Here is a 19,942-nt window from a genome sequence, read left to right on the forward strand (position 1 = left end):
TTATATATTGTAACTACATACTGGGTGATTTTAACATACAGCATTATATATTGTAACTACATACAGGGTGATTTTAACATACAGCATTATATATTGTAACTACATACAGGGTGATTTTAACATACAGCATTATATATTGTAACTACATACAGGGTGATTTTAACATACAGCATTATATATTGTAACTACATACAGGGTGATTTTAACATACAGCATTATATATTGTAACTACATACAGGGTGATTTTAACATACAGCATTATATATTGTAACTACATACTGGGTGATTTTAACATACAGCATTATATATTGTAACTACATACAGGGTGATTTTAACATACAGCATTATATATTGTAACTACATACAGGGTGATTTTAACATACAGCATTATATATTGTAACTACATACAGGGTGATTTTAACATACAGCATTATATATTGTAACTACATACAGGGTGATTTTAACATACAGCATTATATATTGTAACTACATACTGGGTGATTTTAACATACAGCATTATATATTGTAACTACATACAGGGTGATTTTAACATACAGCATTATATATTGTAACTACATACAGGGTGATTTTAACATACAGCATTATATATTGTAACTACATACAGGGTGATTTTAACATACAGCATTATATATTGTAACTACATACAGGGTGATTTTAACATACAGCATTATATATTGTAACTACATACACGGTGATTTTAACATACAGCATTATATATTGTAACTACATACAGGGTGATTTTAACATACAGCATTATATATTGTAACTACATACACGGTGATTTTAACATACAGCATTATATATTGTAACTACATACAGGGTGATTTTAACATACAGCATTATATATTGTAACTACATACAGGGTGATTTTAACATACAGCATTATATATTGTAACTACATACAGGGTGATTTTAACATACAGCATTATATATTGTAACTACATACTGGGTGATTTTAACATACAGCATTATATATTGTAACTACATACTGGGTGATTTTAACATACAGCATTATATATTGTAACTACATACTGGGTGATTTTAACATACAGCATTATATATTGTAACTACATACTGGGTGATTTTAACATACAGCATTATATATTGTAACTACATACAGGGTGATTTTAACATACAGCATTATATATTGTAACTACATACAGGGTGATTTTAACATACAGCATTATATATTGTAACTACATACAGGGTGATTTTAACATACAGCATTATATATTGTAACTACATACTGGGTGATTTTAACATACAGCATTATATATTGTAACTACATACAGGGTGATTTTAACATACAGCATTATATATTGTAACTACATACACGGTGATTTTAACATACAGCATTATATATTGTAACTACATACAGGGTGATTTTAACATACAGCATTATATATTGTAACTACATACTGGGTGATTTTAACATACAGCATTATATATTGTAACTACATACAGGGTGATTTTAACATACAGCATTATATATTGTAACTACATACAGGGTGATTTTAACATACAGCATTATATATTGTAACTACATACAGGGTGATTTTAACATACAGCATTATATATTGTAACTACATACTGGGTGATTTTAACATACAGCATTATATATTGTAACTACATACAGGGTGATTTTAACATACAGCATTATATATTGTAACTACATACAGGGTGATTTTAACTTACAGCATTATATATTGTAACTACATACAGGGTGATTTTAACATACAGCATTATATATTGTAACTACATACAGGGTGATTTTAACATACAGCATTATATATTGTAACTACATACAGGGTGATTTTAACATACAGCATTATATATTGTAACTACATACAGGGTGATTTTAACATACAGCATTATATATTGTAACTACATACAGGGTGATTTTAACATACAGCATTATATATTGTAACTACATACAGGGTGATTTTAACATACAGCATTATATATTGTAACTACATACAGGGTGATTTTAACATACAGCATTATATATTGTAACTACATACAGGGTGATTTTAACATACAGCATTATATATTGTAACTACATACAGGGTGATTTTAACATACAGCATTATATATTGTAACTACATACAGGGTGATTTTAACATACAGCATTATATATTGTAACTACATACTGGGTGATTTTAACATACAGCATTATATATTGTAACTACATACAGGGTGATTTTAACATACAGCATTATATATTGTAACTACATACAGGGTGATTTTAACATACAGCATTATATATTGTAACTACATACAGGGTGATTTTAACATACAGCATTATATATTGTAACTACATACTGGGTGATTTTAACATACAGCATTATATATTGTAACTACATACAGGGTGATTTTAACATACAGCATTATATATTGTAACTACATACAGGGTGATTTTAACATACAGCATTATATATTGTAACTACATACTGGGTGATTTTAACATACAGCATTATATATTGTAACTACATACTGGGTGATTTTAACATGACCCTTTACTCCATCTTATCCATAAAAACTGTTTTCATTGTTGCTATTTTTAGTGCAATGTTCAGTTCTTATGTTTACTTTGATGATAATCAACTTGATCAATCAAAATATGTACATAATTATTACAGGACACAAGTTCTATTCTCATGCCATTACTGCCATACCATGACTTCAAGCAATTTATTTTATTATATTAATTTTCTGTCCAAGAATGAGCCAAATATGTCAGGTCCAACTTCAAACAACATAGGCCCTGATTGGCCACTGTACAATGTGCCAGCAGATTTGCACTTGGAACCGATTTATCAGACTTGTATTTAAGCATATGCAGTATATGTTTCAGATTATGGATGTGCCTGGTGAGGAGTTTTACCTCAACTACCAGAAGAAAATTTGAGAAGAACAGGCTTAAATTTTGTCATGTGAAGAAAGTCTGAGTGGAGGTCATCTAAGCAACGTAAAAAGTTGGGAACTGCAAACTTCAAAGAAGTTATTTTATTATACACCTTCAATTTTCTGTCCAAGAATGAGCCATAATTTTTTACTGTCAGATCCCAAAAATAGGAAAACAATAATTTGTTTTTTTCTGATTCTGTGTTACCATACTCATAACCTTGGCTGAAACTACTTCTCCTCAAGGTTTCTTGGTTGCAAGTGAACAAGCATGAATAACTAAGCCACAGCCTTACTTGACATGCAAATGGAAACGAGTACAATTGTATTTAACAAATCTGTATCAAAGTTCCAACAGTTGTTCAATCCTGCTGTAAATGACTGTTAAAATAATGATGTCATATCCATGCCAAGTCCTAAATGGAACCTCTCACAATCTACCATCAGGTATACTTTAAACTCTATCAGTTAAGCCTCTGATATAAAATTTCTTAGTTATTCAGTTGGTGATACCTACCACGATGCAAAATTTGACAACTACATAATAGTGTTGCATTAAAAATCCTCACATTAAATGAAATGCTCTAATGGCTTGTGAAAGACAATGATATGGTTAGATCCTGCTAAGTTATCTACACTAATGGCTTGTGAAGGAGAATGGTATGGCTAGATCATGCTAAGTGATCTACACTGTCTAATGGCTTGCGAAGGAGAATGGTATGGCTAGATCCTGCTAAGTGATCTACACTGTCTAATGATCCAGTTAAGTGATCTACACTAATGGCTTGCGAAGGAGAATGGTATGGCTAGATCCAGCTAAGTGATCTACACTAATGGCTTGCGAAGAAGAATGGTATGGCTAGATCCTGCTAAGTTATCTACACTAATGGCTTGCAAAGGAGAGTGGTATGGCTAGATCCAGCTAAGTGATCTACACTAATGGCTTGCGAAGAAGAATGGTATGGCTAGATCCTGCCAAGTGATCTACACTAATGGCTTGCAAAGGAGAATGGTATGGCTAGATCCAGCTAAGTGATCTACACTAATGGCTTGCGAAGGAGAATGGTACGGCTAGATCCAGCTAAGTGATCTACACTAATGGCTTGTGAAGGAGAATGGTACGGCTAGATCCAGCTAAGTGATCTACACTAATGGCTTGCGAAGGAGAATGGTACGGCTAGATCCAGCTAAGTGATCTACACTAATGGCTTGTGAAGGAGAATGGTATGGCTAGATCCTGCTAACTGATCTACACTAATGGCTTGTGAAGGAGAATGGTATGGCTAGATCCTGCTAACTGATCTACACTAATGGCTTGCAAAGGAGAGTGGTATGGCTAGATCCAGCTAAGTGATCTACACTAATGGCTTGCAAAGGAGAGTGGTATGGCTAGATCCAGCTAAGTGATCTACACTAATGGCTTGCAAAGGAGAGTGGTATGGCTAGATCCAGCTAAGTGATCTACACTAATGGCTTGCAAAGGAGAGTGGTATGGCTAGATCCAGCTAAGTGATCTATAAACATTACTAATGACATCTTGATTTATCAAAACATACACTACTCCAAAACTTTACATTTTGAGAACCAAGTATTTTCAAAATTTAAACTTTGTCAGTTTTAGCCAAAGTATTGGAAACATGCTTATTTAATTTTAATTACGAAACAGGACAATGATAAAGGAGGGAATAAAAGTTAGTATATAATCTTTTGGACAGAACCATACACCTCTCCCTCACAACACCATGCCCAGATAACTTTCAGACTCACTTATAATGTAGAGGTGGGTGTTGATCACCTTTTTTCTTTATAAGGCCCAAATTTCTTGAATGTGAATAAAAACATGATCAAAACTAGTAGATGAAACCTTGAAATATCACTTATTTTATACATGAAAAGACAGTTAGTGCCCAGCAATTTGAATCATCATGAAATATTGACACTTAATATGTCCTATCTCTTGTAAATTTTCTCTTGTTAAATTTTCATTTAAAAAATATTCTCAGTTCATTGAAGGTAACAATAACAACAAAAGTTTGTTAAATTTCAATGTTAGTAAAGACTAATTGAACACAGAGAACAATATACACACGTAACATAATTAAAGTATCTATGGTATTTACCAAAAATTTTGGACACCATAAATCAATTTTCAAAATAATTTCTTTTAACTCAAGGACAGATCTATTTTTTAAGTTGTAAGCATTGGGCCATCTTTTGAATCATAATACCCATGCTTAGCTGGTAAAATAATTAAAATGGGTATCAAGTGTAGGATCTAAAAATAAAATCATCTGAAACTTGCATCTCCAATACTGAATGCAAGCTTCAATTTTATTAAAAATGATAAAATAAAAAAACTGGTCAGTATTTTTCACACCTTTATTCCTAACTGTAAACTTTGGAAAAACAAAATTTTAAAAATCTGGGTGCAACATAGAAAAATCTTTAGGTTTTTGGCAGTATGTACAAAATACTTTTAATTCAAATATTTTTTTACATTCATCTTTTCCTGAGTCTTAACCCATATCTAATTCCCAAGTAATATTTTATTACTTATTTGCCAGACTATCAACCCCGTAAGTTGTAATGGTAGCACTCACTTTGTTTTCTCAACCCTTTGACAGAAAAGCAAATCTGATACTTGCTCCGTGCTAAGTAGTCCTATATTCAGTTAACAGTTTATCTGAACTTCCTGTGATCATGCCACACAAATGAAACCTATTCAAATAAGGTATATGCTTTAATAGATTCATAGACTGAATGCTCAAAGTGTAACTTACAGAGCCCCAACTGTTCTATTGTTTCAATTTTTTTTCAAAATTCCAAAGAATATTGGCCAAAAGAAACCAAGGTTGTTCCCTAGGTCAGCCTACTTTGTATATAATAAAACTGGTATACGTAATACGTAAAATAATCCAAAGTCAGCTTCTGGGGTTGACTTGCTTTGTATAAAAAATAACCTTGGTATTTGATAGGCCAAGTTGAAACAAATGATTTATTTGGTCACCACCAAAGTTTTTATTATTTGCCACCTCATTATCATAAGTGATACAAATGGGCATTGATGTCTGCAGGGTACAACAGAATACACAGCATTAACTGTGTTCTGCAATACTTTTGTAAACTGTTCTAAAAAAAAAGTAGTTATCTGCACCCACAGTGAATGTATTTAATAATTAATTCTGGGAGGAAATTGTTAATATAGACATATATATATATACTCATGGTTATCTGCACCATACACCATGTCATGCATGATTTGCTTGTGCCTTGAAGCAATAGTTATTTCTCTCTCTCCTGCATGATTATTAGTGATTGTGTTGGATTCAATTTTCAGTTTGATAACATGCTGAAATCCTTAATGAAAAGCAAACACTAATCATTTATACATCTTCACATCAACAAACAACATGCAAATGTTTTTACTCAACCTAAGTGATACACACTATTTATGTGTAGCCTACATCACAGCAAACAATTTCAAATAGTGGAAATGTTTTATTGCACATAAATTGCTTATAAAGAACAAAAAATAAAAATAAAAAAGAACAGCACAATGTTAGTTTCTATCAGTGTGTTATCAAATAAGGATTCTATTTCCTTAATCTTAGCAAATTCCACACAATTTGTTTCATGTCCCAAAGTTCTGAGACATATGATCAAGGTAAAAATGTGTAACCATAGTTATGGGACAGGAAAACAATCATTTACTTTGTCTTGTCCCAAGATATACAGCAACCAGTGGTTTGCCATTTACTTTGTCTTGTCCCAACATGTACAGCAACCAGTGCTTTGCCATTTACTTTGTCTTGTCCCAAGATATACAGCAACCAGTGGTTTGCCATTTACTTTGTCTTGTCCCAAGATATACAGCAACCAGTGGTTTGCCATTTACTTTGTCTTGTCCCAAGATATACAGCAACCAGGCGTTTGCTATTTACTTTGTCTTGTCCCAAGATATACAGCAACCAGTGGTTTGCCATTTACTTTGTCTGGTCCCAAGATATATAACAACCAGTCATTTGCTATTCACATTCACAAAGAAATGTGCACTAGGTAAATGAAAAGCTTAGTTGTGCAGTTAGGATCCATTATGGAATAGCAGGTTTATAAATTTAAATTAAAATTCCTGAATTGGCATTCAGGGGTTTGCTCAAAGGTGAGCAGAAATCTTTGCTAAAACTTGCAATAAAATCACATCATCTGTATTTTACTAACAATTAGATAAAAATTAATTTTTGAGTTCTTTTCCTAAATATGTCACTCTTTAAAAAAAATAGAATCTTGTTTTATTCTAAATCTACAGCAACACTAGAATGTGTTCACATTCACTTGCAAAAAGCAGTGACATAATACACAGTGTTTTGCTGGTACATGTCTGATAAGTGTTGAAATCACTTGGACTATAGTTTTAAACAATCTTTCAGTGATTTCATATATTGAAAATGAAGGTCATTTCCACAGAGAAGTGAAAAACATCATTAGACAAAGCTATTTACTGACATTATTTTTAACATAATTATTAAATAAGTATTCAAACCATTTAACCATCCCACCCTAGTTGCAATCGAATACGTAGAATGTGTGCATTTCTTTCACCTTTGTAGGCTGCTGACTACCTTTAAGTATCAATGTAGAAGCACTGTTTTTAACCTGGGTGGAAGATTTCATTCCATGACCGATTTTGGAAGGAGAGCATTTTGTTCCAAGTTGGTTCATACAAAAGGTGCCTGCAAACTAGATCTATCAGAAAGCTCTCTAGTTCCACTTTAATAAAATTTCTTAAGTCCAAGTTAAACATCAGCCCAAATTCTGCATGCATATTATTAAGCAATTATGCTGAGATATCATTAAAGCCATGTCTTGTTTGGGGATTAACATCAAATGACTAACCTTATGTTTAACTACATTGAGACTTCACTTAAGTACATGCTTATGTGGAAAAATTTTATGAAAGCAGAGCCCGGTTTCTTCCCTTCTCTTGTGAACACACCACACACTATTGAAAGCTTTATAAATTAAGATAAACCTTTCATTTATCAAATGAATTCATTTTACAGATCTACAGTTGATGAGATACACTCTCAGAAAAGTACTTTGGTAGTATAATTAGGAAAGAAAAAGTGCAGCTATTACCTAGGCTTGTTTCCAGGACCACTAAAAAAAGCTCCTATATATTTGCTACTAGACTAAAAGGTCAGGGAAAACTTGTTTGGTCAACAAGAAACTTTGCATACCTCAATTCCTATTAGAAGAAAAATAAATATGATGGTCTTATTTATTTACCATGAATGACAACAAGGTTTCCAGTAGGTATGACTGTGAGGGAGACAGTTCCCACTTCACACTCAGGGTATGTATACTGGAACTTGTAATAGCCTAGATGCTTCCATGTTTCTGTGAATGACTTGCAACAGTCTTTCAAATTTACAGCACCATTCTGAAATTTGAATAAAGCATTATGAAAATAAAAGCAACTTAGTAAATAAAAAAACAGCAGTCAAAGAATAAATAGAAATTAAAACAGTTTACCAATTATAATCATACACAACACAATAGACTCATGCTTTATTGGTCTTCCTTTTATTTAACCTGGTCTTCCTTTTATTTAACACAGGTTTTTGTAGAATGTGGACCGAAGGACATGCACATGGATGCCAAAGTGACTGCTACTGGCTTCCACCAAAACAAGCTTTGCAATAAAGAAAAATATTTTCATTTATACACCATCATTATGTACTTTCATCAAATCCTTAATAGTCTGGACTGCATGCATTGTTACACATCTTCAAATGTAACAGATACGTAGATGCAATGATTGTTTCAAATACAAGGAGATATTGCCAGGATTGTATCTAAAAGGGGATCCCACCCATGCCCCACATGACCCAAAAATAAATAGGGAAGCAGAAAAAACAAGGATGGGTGGTGGCAATAGTTCAATATTTACCTAACGTTTAATTATCCATCCCTTTTTCCTCCTGCTAAACTTAGTTAGGGCTCTAGTGAAATAAAAATCCTTGAAAGCTGTCCCCTCTTTACATGTAAAAAATAATCTATTGATTGTTTCTGAGCATTTTTGTTCCTTATTTGTGTGTAAATACTATTCTATACTGAGAAGCCCCTTTTCACTGTCTGCTGTCTTAGGGCCATATGTATAGGTTGCTTAGCCAGCTTAAAGTGTTATGTACTTATGTGGTGCAAGATCTCTCTTAGGTGAATAGTTTGAAAAAAGAAATGAAAATTGTAATCTAACTGTAAATTGCCTGTATTTTAGTAATGCTTGATATTCTCCATTTCTATATTCAATTTCAAAATAAAGCTAAATAGCGGTTTGATAAACATGCCATCCATTTTTGTTAATCCAGCATGTACATCATATTTGTGCAAAAAAATGGTGGTATTTCCAGCAACAATTTTCCAACTTGAATAATCTGAGATACTTCAAAACATTCAAAATCATTGTAATCATTATTAACCAGTATTTGGTTATTGAAATTGTTATCTAAAGATGAACCATACTGAAGTCAGCCATTTTGTTTAAGGTTATTGTCGTAGGGTTTAACGTCATTTTTCAGCATAAGATAGGCTATACAGGGTGGCCAGTATAACTGGGGAGGAAGAACCCTGGGAAGAACCGACTCATGAGAAGTTACTGGCAAGCTTTCTGATGTACCACGTTAGACAAGCCTGAGACATGAACCCAGCCAGACAGAGGCAAGACAGCAGTGATCCTGAACGGTAAGTGCTTTAGACAACTTGGCCACTTGAGGCCCCTTTGTTTAAGGTAGCTCTAACTAATTTGTTGGACTTATAAAGCATAAGAGCTTTTCAAGTGTGTGAACCAGTGCCAATTCTGTGTGATTCTTCACATTCACACACTCTGTCAACAGCTCTAAAAATGCACAATGACTATCATAAATCCTTATTTTGCATATCAGTCTAAGAGAATCATCTAAGAATCAGAGTAAGAAGCTCATGTAAGACACATGCTTCAAATGGTTTGAAATGCTTTGTGATCATTTCTGTACAACTTTCCCTCATTATACCGGTAATTGGGGCACATAACCACTGGGTGCACAATCTTCTGAACCATGATAGATTGAGAATAACATAATATACTGAAATACAGTAGAGTGGGAACAATACATATTGATAAAAAGACAGTGATTTGAATTATAATAATGATAAAATACTAAGCTTCTTGTTTTTTGTTCAAACCCATATGTTTGAACACTGATCTGGTTTTGGTCATTTGGCCAAGATGGGTACTGCATTGGACCTGGAATCACATTTTAACAAGGCACATTATAATGAGTGACAGCTGAATCAAGTCACCAGACCTCACAAACAACACAAGCATGGCTGTGGATTAAGGATGGAATGTTAAAAATATTATAAAAGTGTGAAGCTAGCAGTTTTTTGAGAGGTGCATGGCTGAAGTAAGCCCAAGCTGTATACTCTATAACCCATATTACACCCATCAATCATACACCAAAATAATGGAATTAAAGGTTTTTTTTTAATAATACCTAAGATATACAAGGTCCTTATTAAACAGCCAGTATCACCAGTGAGTAAACCTGGGGAAATTCTTTTTCTTTGTAAAATATTAAACTGTAGAGTGCCAGCTTATATAAGCTGGGTTCCAAGGTACCTGAATGGTCTGAAGTGCTTGCCTTTACCAATCAATACCACCTCACCTCTGTCCATTTGGGTTAGAGTCTTGGGACTGGCTAATGTGTGTGTGTGAGAAAGCTTGCCAGTAGCTTTCTGTGGGTTGGTAATTCTTACTGGGGTTTTCCTGTATTCTTCCCACCATCTATAGCCTATCATGTGCAGAAAATTGTGTTAAACCCATAACAAAAGGTAAGCCATTAACCTTGTTCAACCTGTGATTATTTCATTTAATGTACATTGTTTACAACTTATCATGAAAGGATACAGTTAGCAAGGCAGGACATTGTTGAATGTATCTGACAATTTAAGTAGAAAATCCTTAGGAATGCTGTGATAGTGTCTGATGGTGCCACATATATTGTATATCATGAAAAAATTATAATGCAGCTGGACATAATGTTTGGGAATACACACTGTCTAACACATGACTGTATTTACCTAATCCATGTTATATACAGATACTGATTTTACAAAAATGTACAGGTAATAAAAAACATAGCCATTTACATCTGGCTGATTACATGTAAGGAGGGATTTTCCTACCATATTAAACATTTTCTAAATATGAAAGTGGAATAAAAATTTGGTCCTCATGAACAGCCCTGGAAATATCAACGTATATAATGGCAATTACTGGTGATTTCATATAATAGCACAGTTTATAAAACCATGTATAGGCAACTAAAGAGAGTCTATGTGTTGCAAAGGTCCCAGTTTTGAATGTACTATAGAGGTTAGGACCTTAGATGGGTTTCACCAAATATCAAAACCCTAAAAATGGTGCTTTAGGTACAATGGATCAAAAGGGATCATGGTTTGACATATATAAGACAGAATTCAAAAGCCTTCTTCATACAGGAGGTGGGGTGGGGATTGTCATCTCTAATTAACTGGCAAATGGAAATTGCATATTTGTCACATTTGTCTCAAAAGTAGGAGACTCAGTCCAAATAACAATCCTTATTTTTCCTTGTAAAATTTCATAACACTGTCTGTTTACCAATTTTTATATCAGATTGCTAATGCTCATTCAGTGTGAAATAATTATATAGTATTAAAGTAAAAGAATGAAAACAAAAAAGCAACTGAGAATTGTAAACAGATGTTGCCATTATAACAATACTCAATGGCTTTACCTTGCCATTTTTTAATTTTTTGTGTAGCTAAAAAATATCAAGGTAGAGGTTACATTTTCCTGTCTATACTGTATTAATTTATTTATTAACGTTAATTACATTTCAAATCAATAAATGTGGAAAATACTGGAAGAATAAACAAAGGAATGATATTCCATTACATTTTTCCATTTCATCTTCCATCATTAGTTTATTGTTTAGAATTCCTTTGGGTTGTTATGATTATGTGAGGGAATCTTCACTCACATGCCTGGATGCATATGGAAAATAATAATCCATTATTTTCTCATTTTGTGGCCCATGGAAATGTCCTATTCCCCAAGGATTTATTCCATGAACCTTCCAGTCTCTTTCTTTTGGCTACAACTGGATGCATTAACTACTTTTTGCAAGCTGTTCAGTTCAGTAAGAATCTGGTTAAAGTACATAATAATTAATTACTCAAAAGGAAAGTATATCTGCACATTAAATAAAAACAACAGCTGAGTTTACAACAATTTATAATGATTAATATGGGAGTTTGCATTCCTCCAACAAATAAAACAAGTCCCAAGATCTTGGCACTATTTTTCCAAAATATAGTATACAATAAAACGCAAATGTTCCAAACATCAATGATTTAAAATAAATTTGCTAATACTGAAAAGTGTGCTGAATAACACTTATCAGGGCCTCCCTTGGAAATATTTTTCTTTGCGCCATGAAAATTGCCAAATTTAAAAATCTAGAGCCACTTTTCAGCGGAAGGAGCCATTTTATGCCATGATGTAGGGACTTAAATATATGTGTAATATTATACTGCCCTATTTTTAATCTATATAAACATGACAATAAAACAGTTTTTACATGTTTTCATTGCATTTCAAAGCACAAGAATAATTATTAATAAATAAAACAATACCATTATATATACGTGAAGTTCAATGTATATCATATGAAAAGCAAGAATGAATAAGAATGTTTCTTTATAATGATAATACAAAATTCTGCTTAGTCTTTATGAACAATGTCACTGACACTTCATCAGTATCTGCCTCTTTTTTTCCCCCAATACCATTTCTTAAATGCCTTCCAGAAATCATAATTCTGAACACAAGACCCATCAAGAGAAATTCTCATTAAATTTTTCAGAGTAGATATACCCACTGAATTTCGTAAGTTTGTTTTGGTCAGATTCTGGCGACTGAACCGCCCTCTCTCAGTCTGCAGTAGAAATGGGGCAACAAGTAACCTGGTAGCTGCCTCAGATGCCCCTGGATATAAATCTGTTTTTTCAGAGCTAGACTAGCCATGTTCTTTGTTCTTGATACAGACTTGTTTTGTATGATACATTTTTTATTTTTCATTGATATAAGCGACATGGGCCCTTTACAGTCAATGACTGGCATCCTGTGTTACTCAGTTGAGTTCAGACCACAAAAACATGTTATATAAGTAAATAATCCCTAAAAATCTAAGCAGTCCCACGTGCATCTCACACTCTCAGTTTGCAAGAAACATAAATTAACAACACATGCAAATGACACCGAATCTTTTTGCTGACCTGTTGAACATTAGAGTATAGCATATCCCCCGGTCTTTCCTTACTTCCTACTAATCACATTTTATTTCTTCTCAAGACAGCTTGCAGTTAGCTGCAGTCATGTTCGAATAATGTCTTATTCATCATCTACTGACATGATCAACTGACTGCCACAGATAGTGAAAACGGGTATTATATCGCACAAGTCGTTTATATCAATGAAAAATAAAAATATTTACTTTACAAAAAAATTTTGCCCGCAACATTTGCCAGTTAGTAAAAACTAGCAACACTTTCAGAATTCCTGCATATTTGGCGACAAATGCTAAGCCTAGCGGAGGTGCTGCTTATCAAATCACATGCATGTAATCAATCTTTAATCAAATGATTATTTGGAACTGGCAATCAAGGATGAGGTGTGCTAATATCCTGGTCTGCTAGCTTCAGTTTTTGAATTACCTGAATCTTGTATGGCAGCCTGCACATACATGACTGATATTTACCTTGTAAAATTGGATCAAATGAAAAGGAAGTCTACTGATAAAATAAACCCATAGAATTTGACCAATATAATTATCATGCATAAAAATTGAAAGTAAGCATACTTCTACACAGATTTTGGTGTCCCAAAGAACCCTGCTAATCAATAGTAATTTTTGCTCAATAGTGTTGAGGCCCGAAAATAAAATTAAAATAGGCTGAAAATGCAATAGTTGTATTTTTAACTTTTTACCCCGTCACATGGAGCTCAGGAGAGAGCTCCAAAAATTACATGCCTCACCCAGAGGACTACCACCTGTGCCACCTACGTATTAAGTTTTATGATAAGAGAGAAGAGTTATGGATAGATTAATGACAGCTGGATCGATCATTGGACAGAGGGTACCACAATATATACCTTCTGACTCACTATGAATCTGCATTATCCACACTTCTTTCTCTCAGTCATCACTACCCCAATTTAATGTATTTGTCGATACGTTTCCAACCTAAAGTTCTGCCCACTCAGAAATGGTTTGAAATATCAACCACACCCATTCACCCATTCGTATCTAAATGTTGAAGTCTCTACCTTGAAGTTGTGTAACATTACGCACACATGCACTCATGTTCTGGCAAGATGGAAACATAAACAATTACATAATGTGTTTTAGGTCTGTTAAAGTCCAATTTTTTTACATTTGGTATGAATGTAGACTACACTGGAAAGATTTATTTCCCTTTAATTTGTGCAATATGTCATACCTGAGTATCACACGTTGTATATCCTATTTCAAGCATCAGTACATGAAGGACAACACACAGTGCTTCTGTCCCATCTGTTGGTTGCGCATCATGATATGTCTGTATTAGCAGTGGTGGCAGAGTTGTGTCTGTGGCATCATGACACTGCATTGGCTCTTTAAGGTACTTATTAACTAAAGTCATGTCCACAGGTGGTTCACTGTCTGGTCTTGAATCAGAGTTTGCACCTTCCTCAATTTTACTAGATGCTACTATATCATTATGAACAGATCTGACAGTCTCAGTCGTACTAATCCCATACTCTTCCCTCTGATCAGAACCACTCACTTCCATTGGAATGTGTTTAGTCCTTTCTTTCTTATTACCATCTGTAACACTGGTGTCTTGCAGCCCTTTTGTGTTGATATGATCTGTAACATCTTTGTCTTGCTGCTGATGAGAAATAATGAAAATCAAATCACCAGACACTATTCCTAGTCCTCCTAATGTTACTGTCTCATCCTGTATGATGTCGCTGTTGTTTAAACTCAGGTCAAATGTTCTGAAAAAGGACATTATACATTTTATCAAACAGACTTTATTTGGACTTATATTTGGTTTCCAGTGGATTGTAGCACCAATGATTGAGTAAAATACATGTAGATTTTATTGAATTTAGAACATTATTATGTTCATTGCCCCAAATTCCCTTTGGCTCAGCAATTCATCAATTACACAAGGATGATCGTGTTGGCTACAATGACATACTTTGGTCAGGGAGCTACAGTAAATTCATCGTGGATTATGGATTGCCCACTCACTCCAGTGAATGTAGACTCAAGGGTATGGAGCTGAGTGTCCACCCACTACAAACTATGGATGTCCACTAAAGCTGTTAGATTTTCCCTATGTCCAGAGGACATCTGCACAACCTAATGAAACACTGTCATGGATTTACAACAGCCTTAAAGGGTTTTATGCCCCCGCAAACCCCACCCCCGGTGATTTAAATGCAATTTGCTGTGAGTGGACACACTAAACAAACAGATGGAAGAAAATCCTGACACCATAAACCAGGCAATGGCAATTGTCAAAAAGGCAGCAAAGTGATGTGGCCTTGGTCTGACGACAGACTGTCACAGTCCAATTCTAACACAATTTATAACTTTGTTAACAAAACTTCAATTTTACAAAATGCTTTTGATACTATTTTTTTCAACCTCTGAGTACAATACAACGGCAGACAAAAGTAATTATGCTGATAATGTCATTGATGCGCAACTATTCAGTGACTGGTTGCATACATATTTGGCCATTGAAATGTGAGAGTAATGGAAATGCTTAAACAAAATCTGGAGACTCAGCCTTTCTAATGTCAAACACACAACTTATTTTTGTACATCACTGTGACTTTTCAATTATATTTCTATTACAAAATACTCAGGTTGTATTAGAATTCTGGGTAAAATCAGCATTAATCATGATAAATTTTGTCATGCATGTTACAGAAAGCTCATTCAAGCAATCATACTGGAATCTGAGTGTGTGCCTCCACATGTCTGGTCTGCACAACTGTCCAATTTCATGTCTCACTCTTGAACAGTATATAATTTTGTTTCATTGATATATATATATTTAAACATTATAAGGTGAAGAAATTACATAATTCATATCCATTATTTCATTTAAATCATTTTGAAATATCAATGAAATTGCACTGAAAATTTTGGACATCATTTTTGTGGATGTTTGGTGAGAGCCCACCAAAATGTTGTCTAAATTCTAGTAAAATTTCAATTGTATCTCTTTGAAATTTCATTGAGAAATTAAAAATTTTAGTGAACATCCAGTGACATCAAACAATTTTCATTTAAATTTCAGTAATATGTTGAGCATCTTTTTCAGTTGAATTTCAAGAAATTTCACTGGAATTCTAATTAAATGTCAGTGAAATTTTCAGTCACATTGGCACTGGGGTTGTTTAATACCATGATAATATATGGCATGCCATCTCACACATACCAGTAATTCTGCCATGATGACAGTGCATCATGGAAAGACAAGCCTGACCCACATCAAAACTCAGTTTCAGGCAAAGCTCACAAGTTAAAAAAATTTCATTGCCTTAGAAAAAGTCTCAAATTTTTCTTTTTCTAAAATTGTAGGTGTAGAGTGTGTATTAAGAGGATCAAATACAATTTGGACTTACCTTTCCCATACTCACCTCAAACACAGTTCTAAAGCAAGAAAGATGTCAGAATTCTGCTCTGCATTAATACCCATAATTCAAGCAAAAAGGAATCATGCAAGTACAAATAATGGTGCAAAATTAGAACTGAATTTGAAAACTGTGTCTAATGTTATCTTCAAACATGTGTCTTAATTCCATGCACTGAAATATAGTGACATTTTCATTACATTCATTACTTTGTTGTTAAATTCCAGAAACGGAAACATTAGTTGACATGTTTTATCTCAAGTCATAGTGCAACACTTCTTTATAACAACTCTACCATCATAAAGAGATGGCAGACTGTGTGATGATCTATTTAAAATAGTTAGTAAAGTGAGAATAGGAAAAACGAGTACCATGGTTCAGATATTCCCACACTACATGTTCACTCTTTCAGATTTTAACGAAACAGATATTTAAAAAAAGATGGATAACATACTTTGATCCACAACAAATGATTCCCAAAGATTCATAACACTCATTTCCAATGGAACATATGATACCTAGTGTTCCAATGTAAGATGCCCAGTGTTCCAATGTAGGGCATCAACCCTGATATTTACGTTGTTAATGTGATGCTGGCAACAACAAAAAATGGTGTTCTGTAGCATGTTCCCTGCAGGTTAGTCAACCAGGGAAGTAAAGTCAGCATTTTCAAGAATATCTCACTTACTTGGCTGGGTGCAGGCTGATTCTAATCAACTTATGGACTAATTTGGACCAAAAGCCAGGCGGATTCATACTACTATTACATTTTATCTTAGACCTGACTGACATAAACAACTGTTTCAAATGTGACATTTTTCATTATTTGTCAGGTTTGTTAAGCAGTTTAAAACTGCATTTAAGGAAATAAACCCACAATTTTACAGTTGGTATATATACACAGATCAAATGAAATATGTTCCCTTTGCATTGCCATTTTAATAGTGATATAACAATTTATGTTCTACTTTAAGCTGTTCATTGTTTGAAATGTTGTGTAAACATTAAACTTCTTTTTTTAATCTCATTTGATAGGTATGGCACTGATAGTCCATTATTTACATCACACTATTTCTAATAAGGAGAATTTAAATGAAGCGCAATGAAGAGATACAATATATTGCTATAGCCCATAGCAACAACCAATTGCTAATAAATACAATAAATACATGTAAAACTATTTCTAATGTCATGTATATTGTTTTCATCTCCATTGATATATATGACACTGATGGTCCATTATTTACTTCATAATGAGACCTTTTTACTTTGAACGTATTGACTGGATCCGCTTCGACATGGTAACCAACACTGGCGATGAATCCAGTAACTTTGCCTCCGGTTCATTTTCACTGGATGTAAATATTAAATGCACCATAATTTGTCATCTGTTTCTACAAGATAGTACTATTTTCTATGTTTTCTTTTGGTTTTGGGTAAGTTTCATTTGATTTACGTCATGTCTGTGGTAGATTTGGGCAGTTCTGGGTGCATCGTGCAGCCCTTAATCTGTGCAATGTTCTGTGTCAATATGAGCTGCCAAGTGCACGGGATATTCTTAAAAATGTGGCACTAGTTCCTGGTTTACACTACACAACACCACTTATACTAGCAGAAAGACGTCTCACCCTCCATACCATAACTAGTAGAGTGGACGTCTGACATTGTAGGCTACCCTAAGACGCATCGCATATTTTTGTTTCGTTGGTAGCGACAAAATATAAATAACACATGACACATCAAGTCCTACAATTATTCTTCCATGTTACTGATGTAAGACTTCAACACTGATATTTATGTTTTGGCCATCAGGGTCTTACTGTCTAATAGTACTGTGTAGTGTTTTGATGTCAATTAACATTGTAACAAAAGTCATATTTTCAGAAATATCTCACACAACTGGCAACTAAAATAACGATGCTTTTCTACAAAGTCATAATGTTTTAGTCAGACTTTATTTACTCTGTCTTTTCCCTAATAAATTCAAATTCTCACAAAAGAAATGGAGCTTTTTTAATGTTTCATTGGCCTACATTTCACTTGGCTTGAAAGCAGTGAATGCCGGGAATGCTTCAATAGTCTAAGTTGAAATATAATTCTTTAACGAAACAAATAAAAATATATTATGCCTATGGGAACTGTAAGCAACGTTTCGTTTTGTTTAAGAAACATATCCTCCACATGAACCTACTTCGGCATACCTCGACTTCATCGCATTTCAACAAATTCAAATGCATGTGATGTCAATGGAACGTTGAAAATGTGTCCATTTGCTAGTGTCAGATTTTGATTCCGCCATGATAAAACTGTACAGTAAGTATATTAATTACATATCAATTTGTGGAAGAGTGTTGAAGGGGGCTGCCAAGTGTGTGAAATATTCCTGAAACTTTGACTACTCGTTCCCATGTAAACCGACTATACAAGCCCGTTATTTGGATAGCACTAATACAAAAATAACGTGTTATGTCTTACATTGTAGGACTAGTCCTACAATGTAAGACGTATCACGTTACTAATGTTTAGGTAGCATGTGATACGTCTTACGTTGTAGGACTAGTGACACTACATTAATGTTTTGGTAGCATGTGATACGTCTTACGTTGTAGGACTAGTGACACTACATTAATGTTTTGGTAGCTTGTGATACGTCTTACGTTGTAGGACTAGTGAGTCTCTTGTAAGTTATATTGTAGGATTAGGCTACCCTACAGTACAGTTTTTACATCGACTATCTACATACTCGAAAGTCAACTCCTGAAATAAATCTACTGCTACTTGTCTCAGGTCAGCAATCGTAACCGACGTTTCTATTCCTTCTGAAATTGTGTATGGCTTGGTAGTTTTACGTAAACGTAATCGTATCTTCATTCTCGCAATTCATGCGCCCACCATTCCATGACACAACAACAATAAACTCGGCAAGCACTGGACTAATCTCATTGGCTGATTCCACACAGGAAGTCGACCCGTAGTCCCACTTATGCTCAAGAAAAAGAAAAATAGTAACACGTGCGGAAATAAATGCTTGAAAAAGGTTCGAGTTTCGTCTGAAAAGTTGTCATATGGGCGACAAACAGAAAATGTTATTTGGCAGAAATATTAAGAGTAACAGAACTTTTCCTTTATTCAATTCATATCATTAACACGTGTTACTGGATCGTAATATATGTGCTCGACGCGAGCTAGATGTTGAGAAACAAAAAAACAACAAAACAATAATCTGAAGGAACAAAA

At 34.0% G+C, this 19,942-nt stretch overlaps 1 protein-coding gene across 1 annotated transcript in view; it reads right to left on the reverse strand.

Moving 5' to 3' along the window:
- LOC149796199 (F-box only protein 7-like) overlaps positions 1–19,628 on the reverse strand; it is a 48,327-nt gene extending 28,699 nt beyond the window's left edge. Inside the window, exons 1-3 of the mRNA XM_089966148.1 lie at positions 19,449–19,628; positions 14,509–15,049; positions 8,212–8,365 (exon numbers count right to left, since the gene is read on the reverse strand). Of these exons, the coding sequence (XP_089822274.1) occupies positions 8,212–8,365; positions 14,509–15,049; positions 19,449–19,576 (823 nt within the window). The 5' untranslated portion in view covers positions 19,577–19,628. The remainder of the gene's footprint in view (positions 1–8,211; positions 8,366–14,508; positions 15,050–19,448) is intronic.
- Positions 19,629–19,942: the final 314 nt, after the last annotated feature.

This window comes from Sinohyriopsis cumingii, chromosome 7 (genome assembly GCF_028554795.1).
Source record: "Sinohyriopsis cumingii isolate HCF-2022 chromosome 7, ASM2855479v2, whole genome shotgun sequence".
Taxonomy (NCBI): domain Eukaryota; kingdom Metazoa; phylum Mollusca; class Bivalvia; order Unionida; family Unionidae; genus Sinohyriopsis; species Sinohyriopsis cumingii.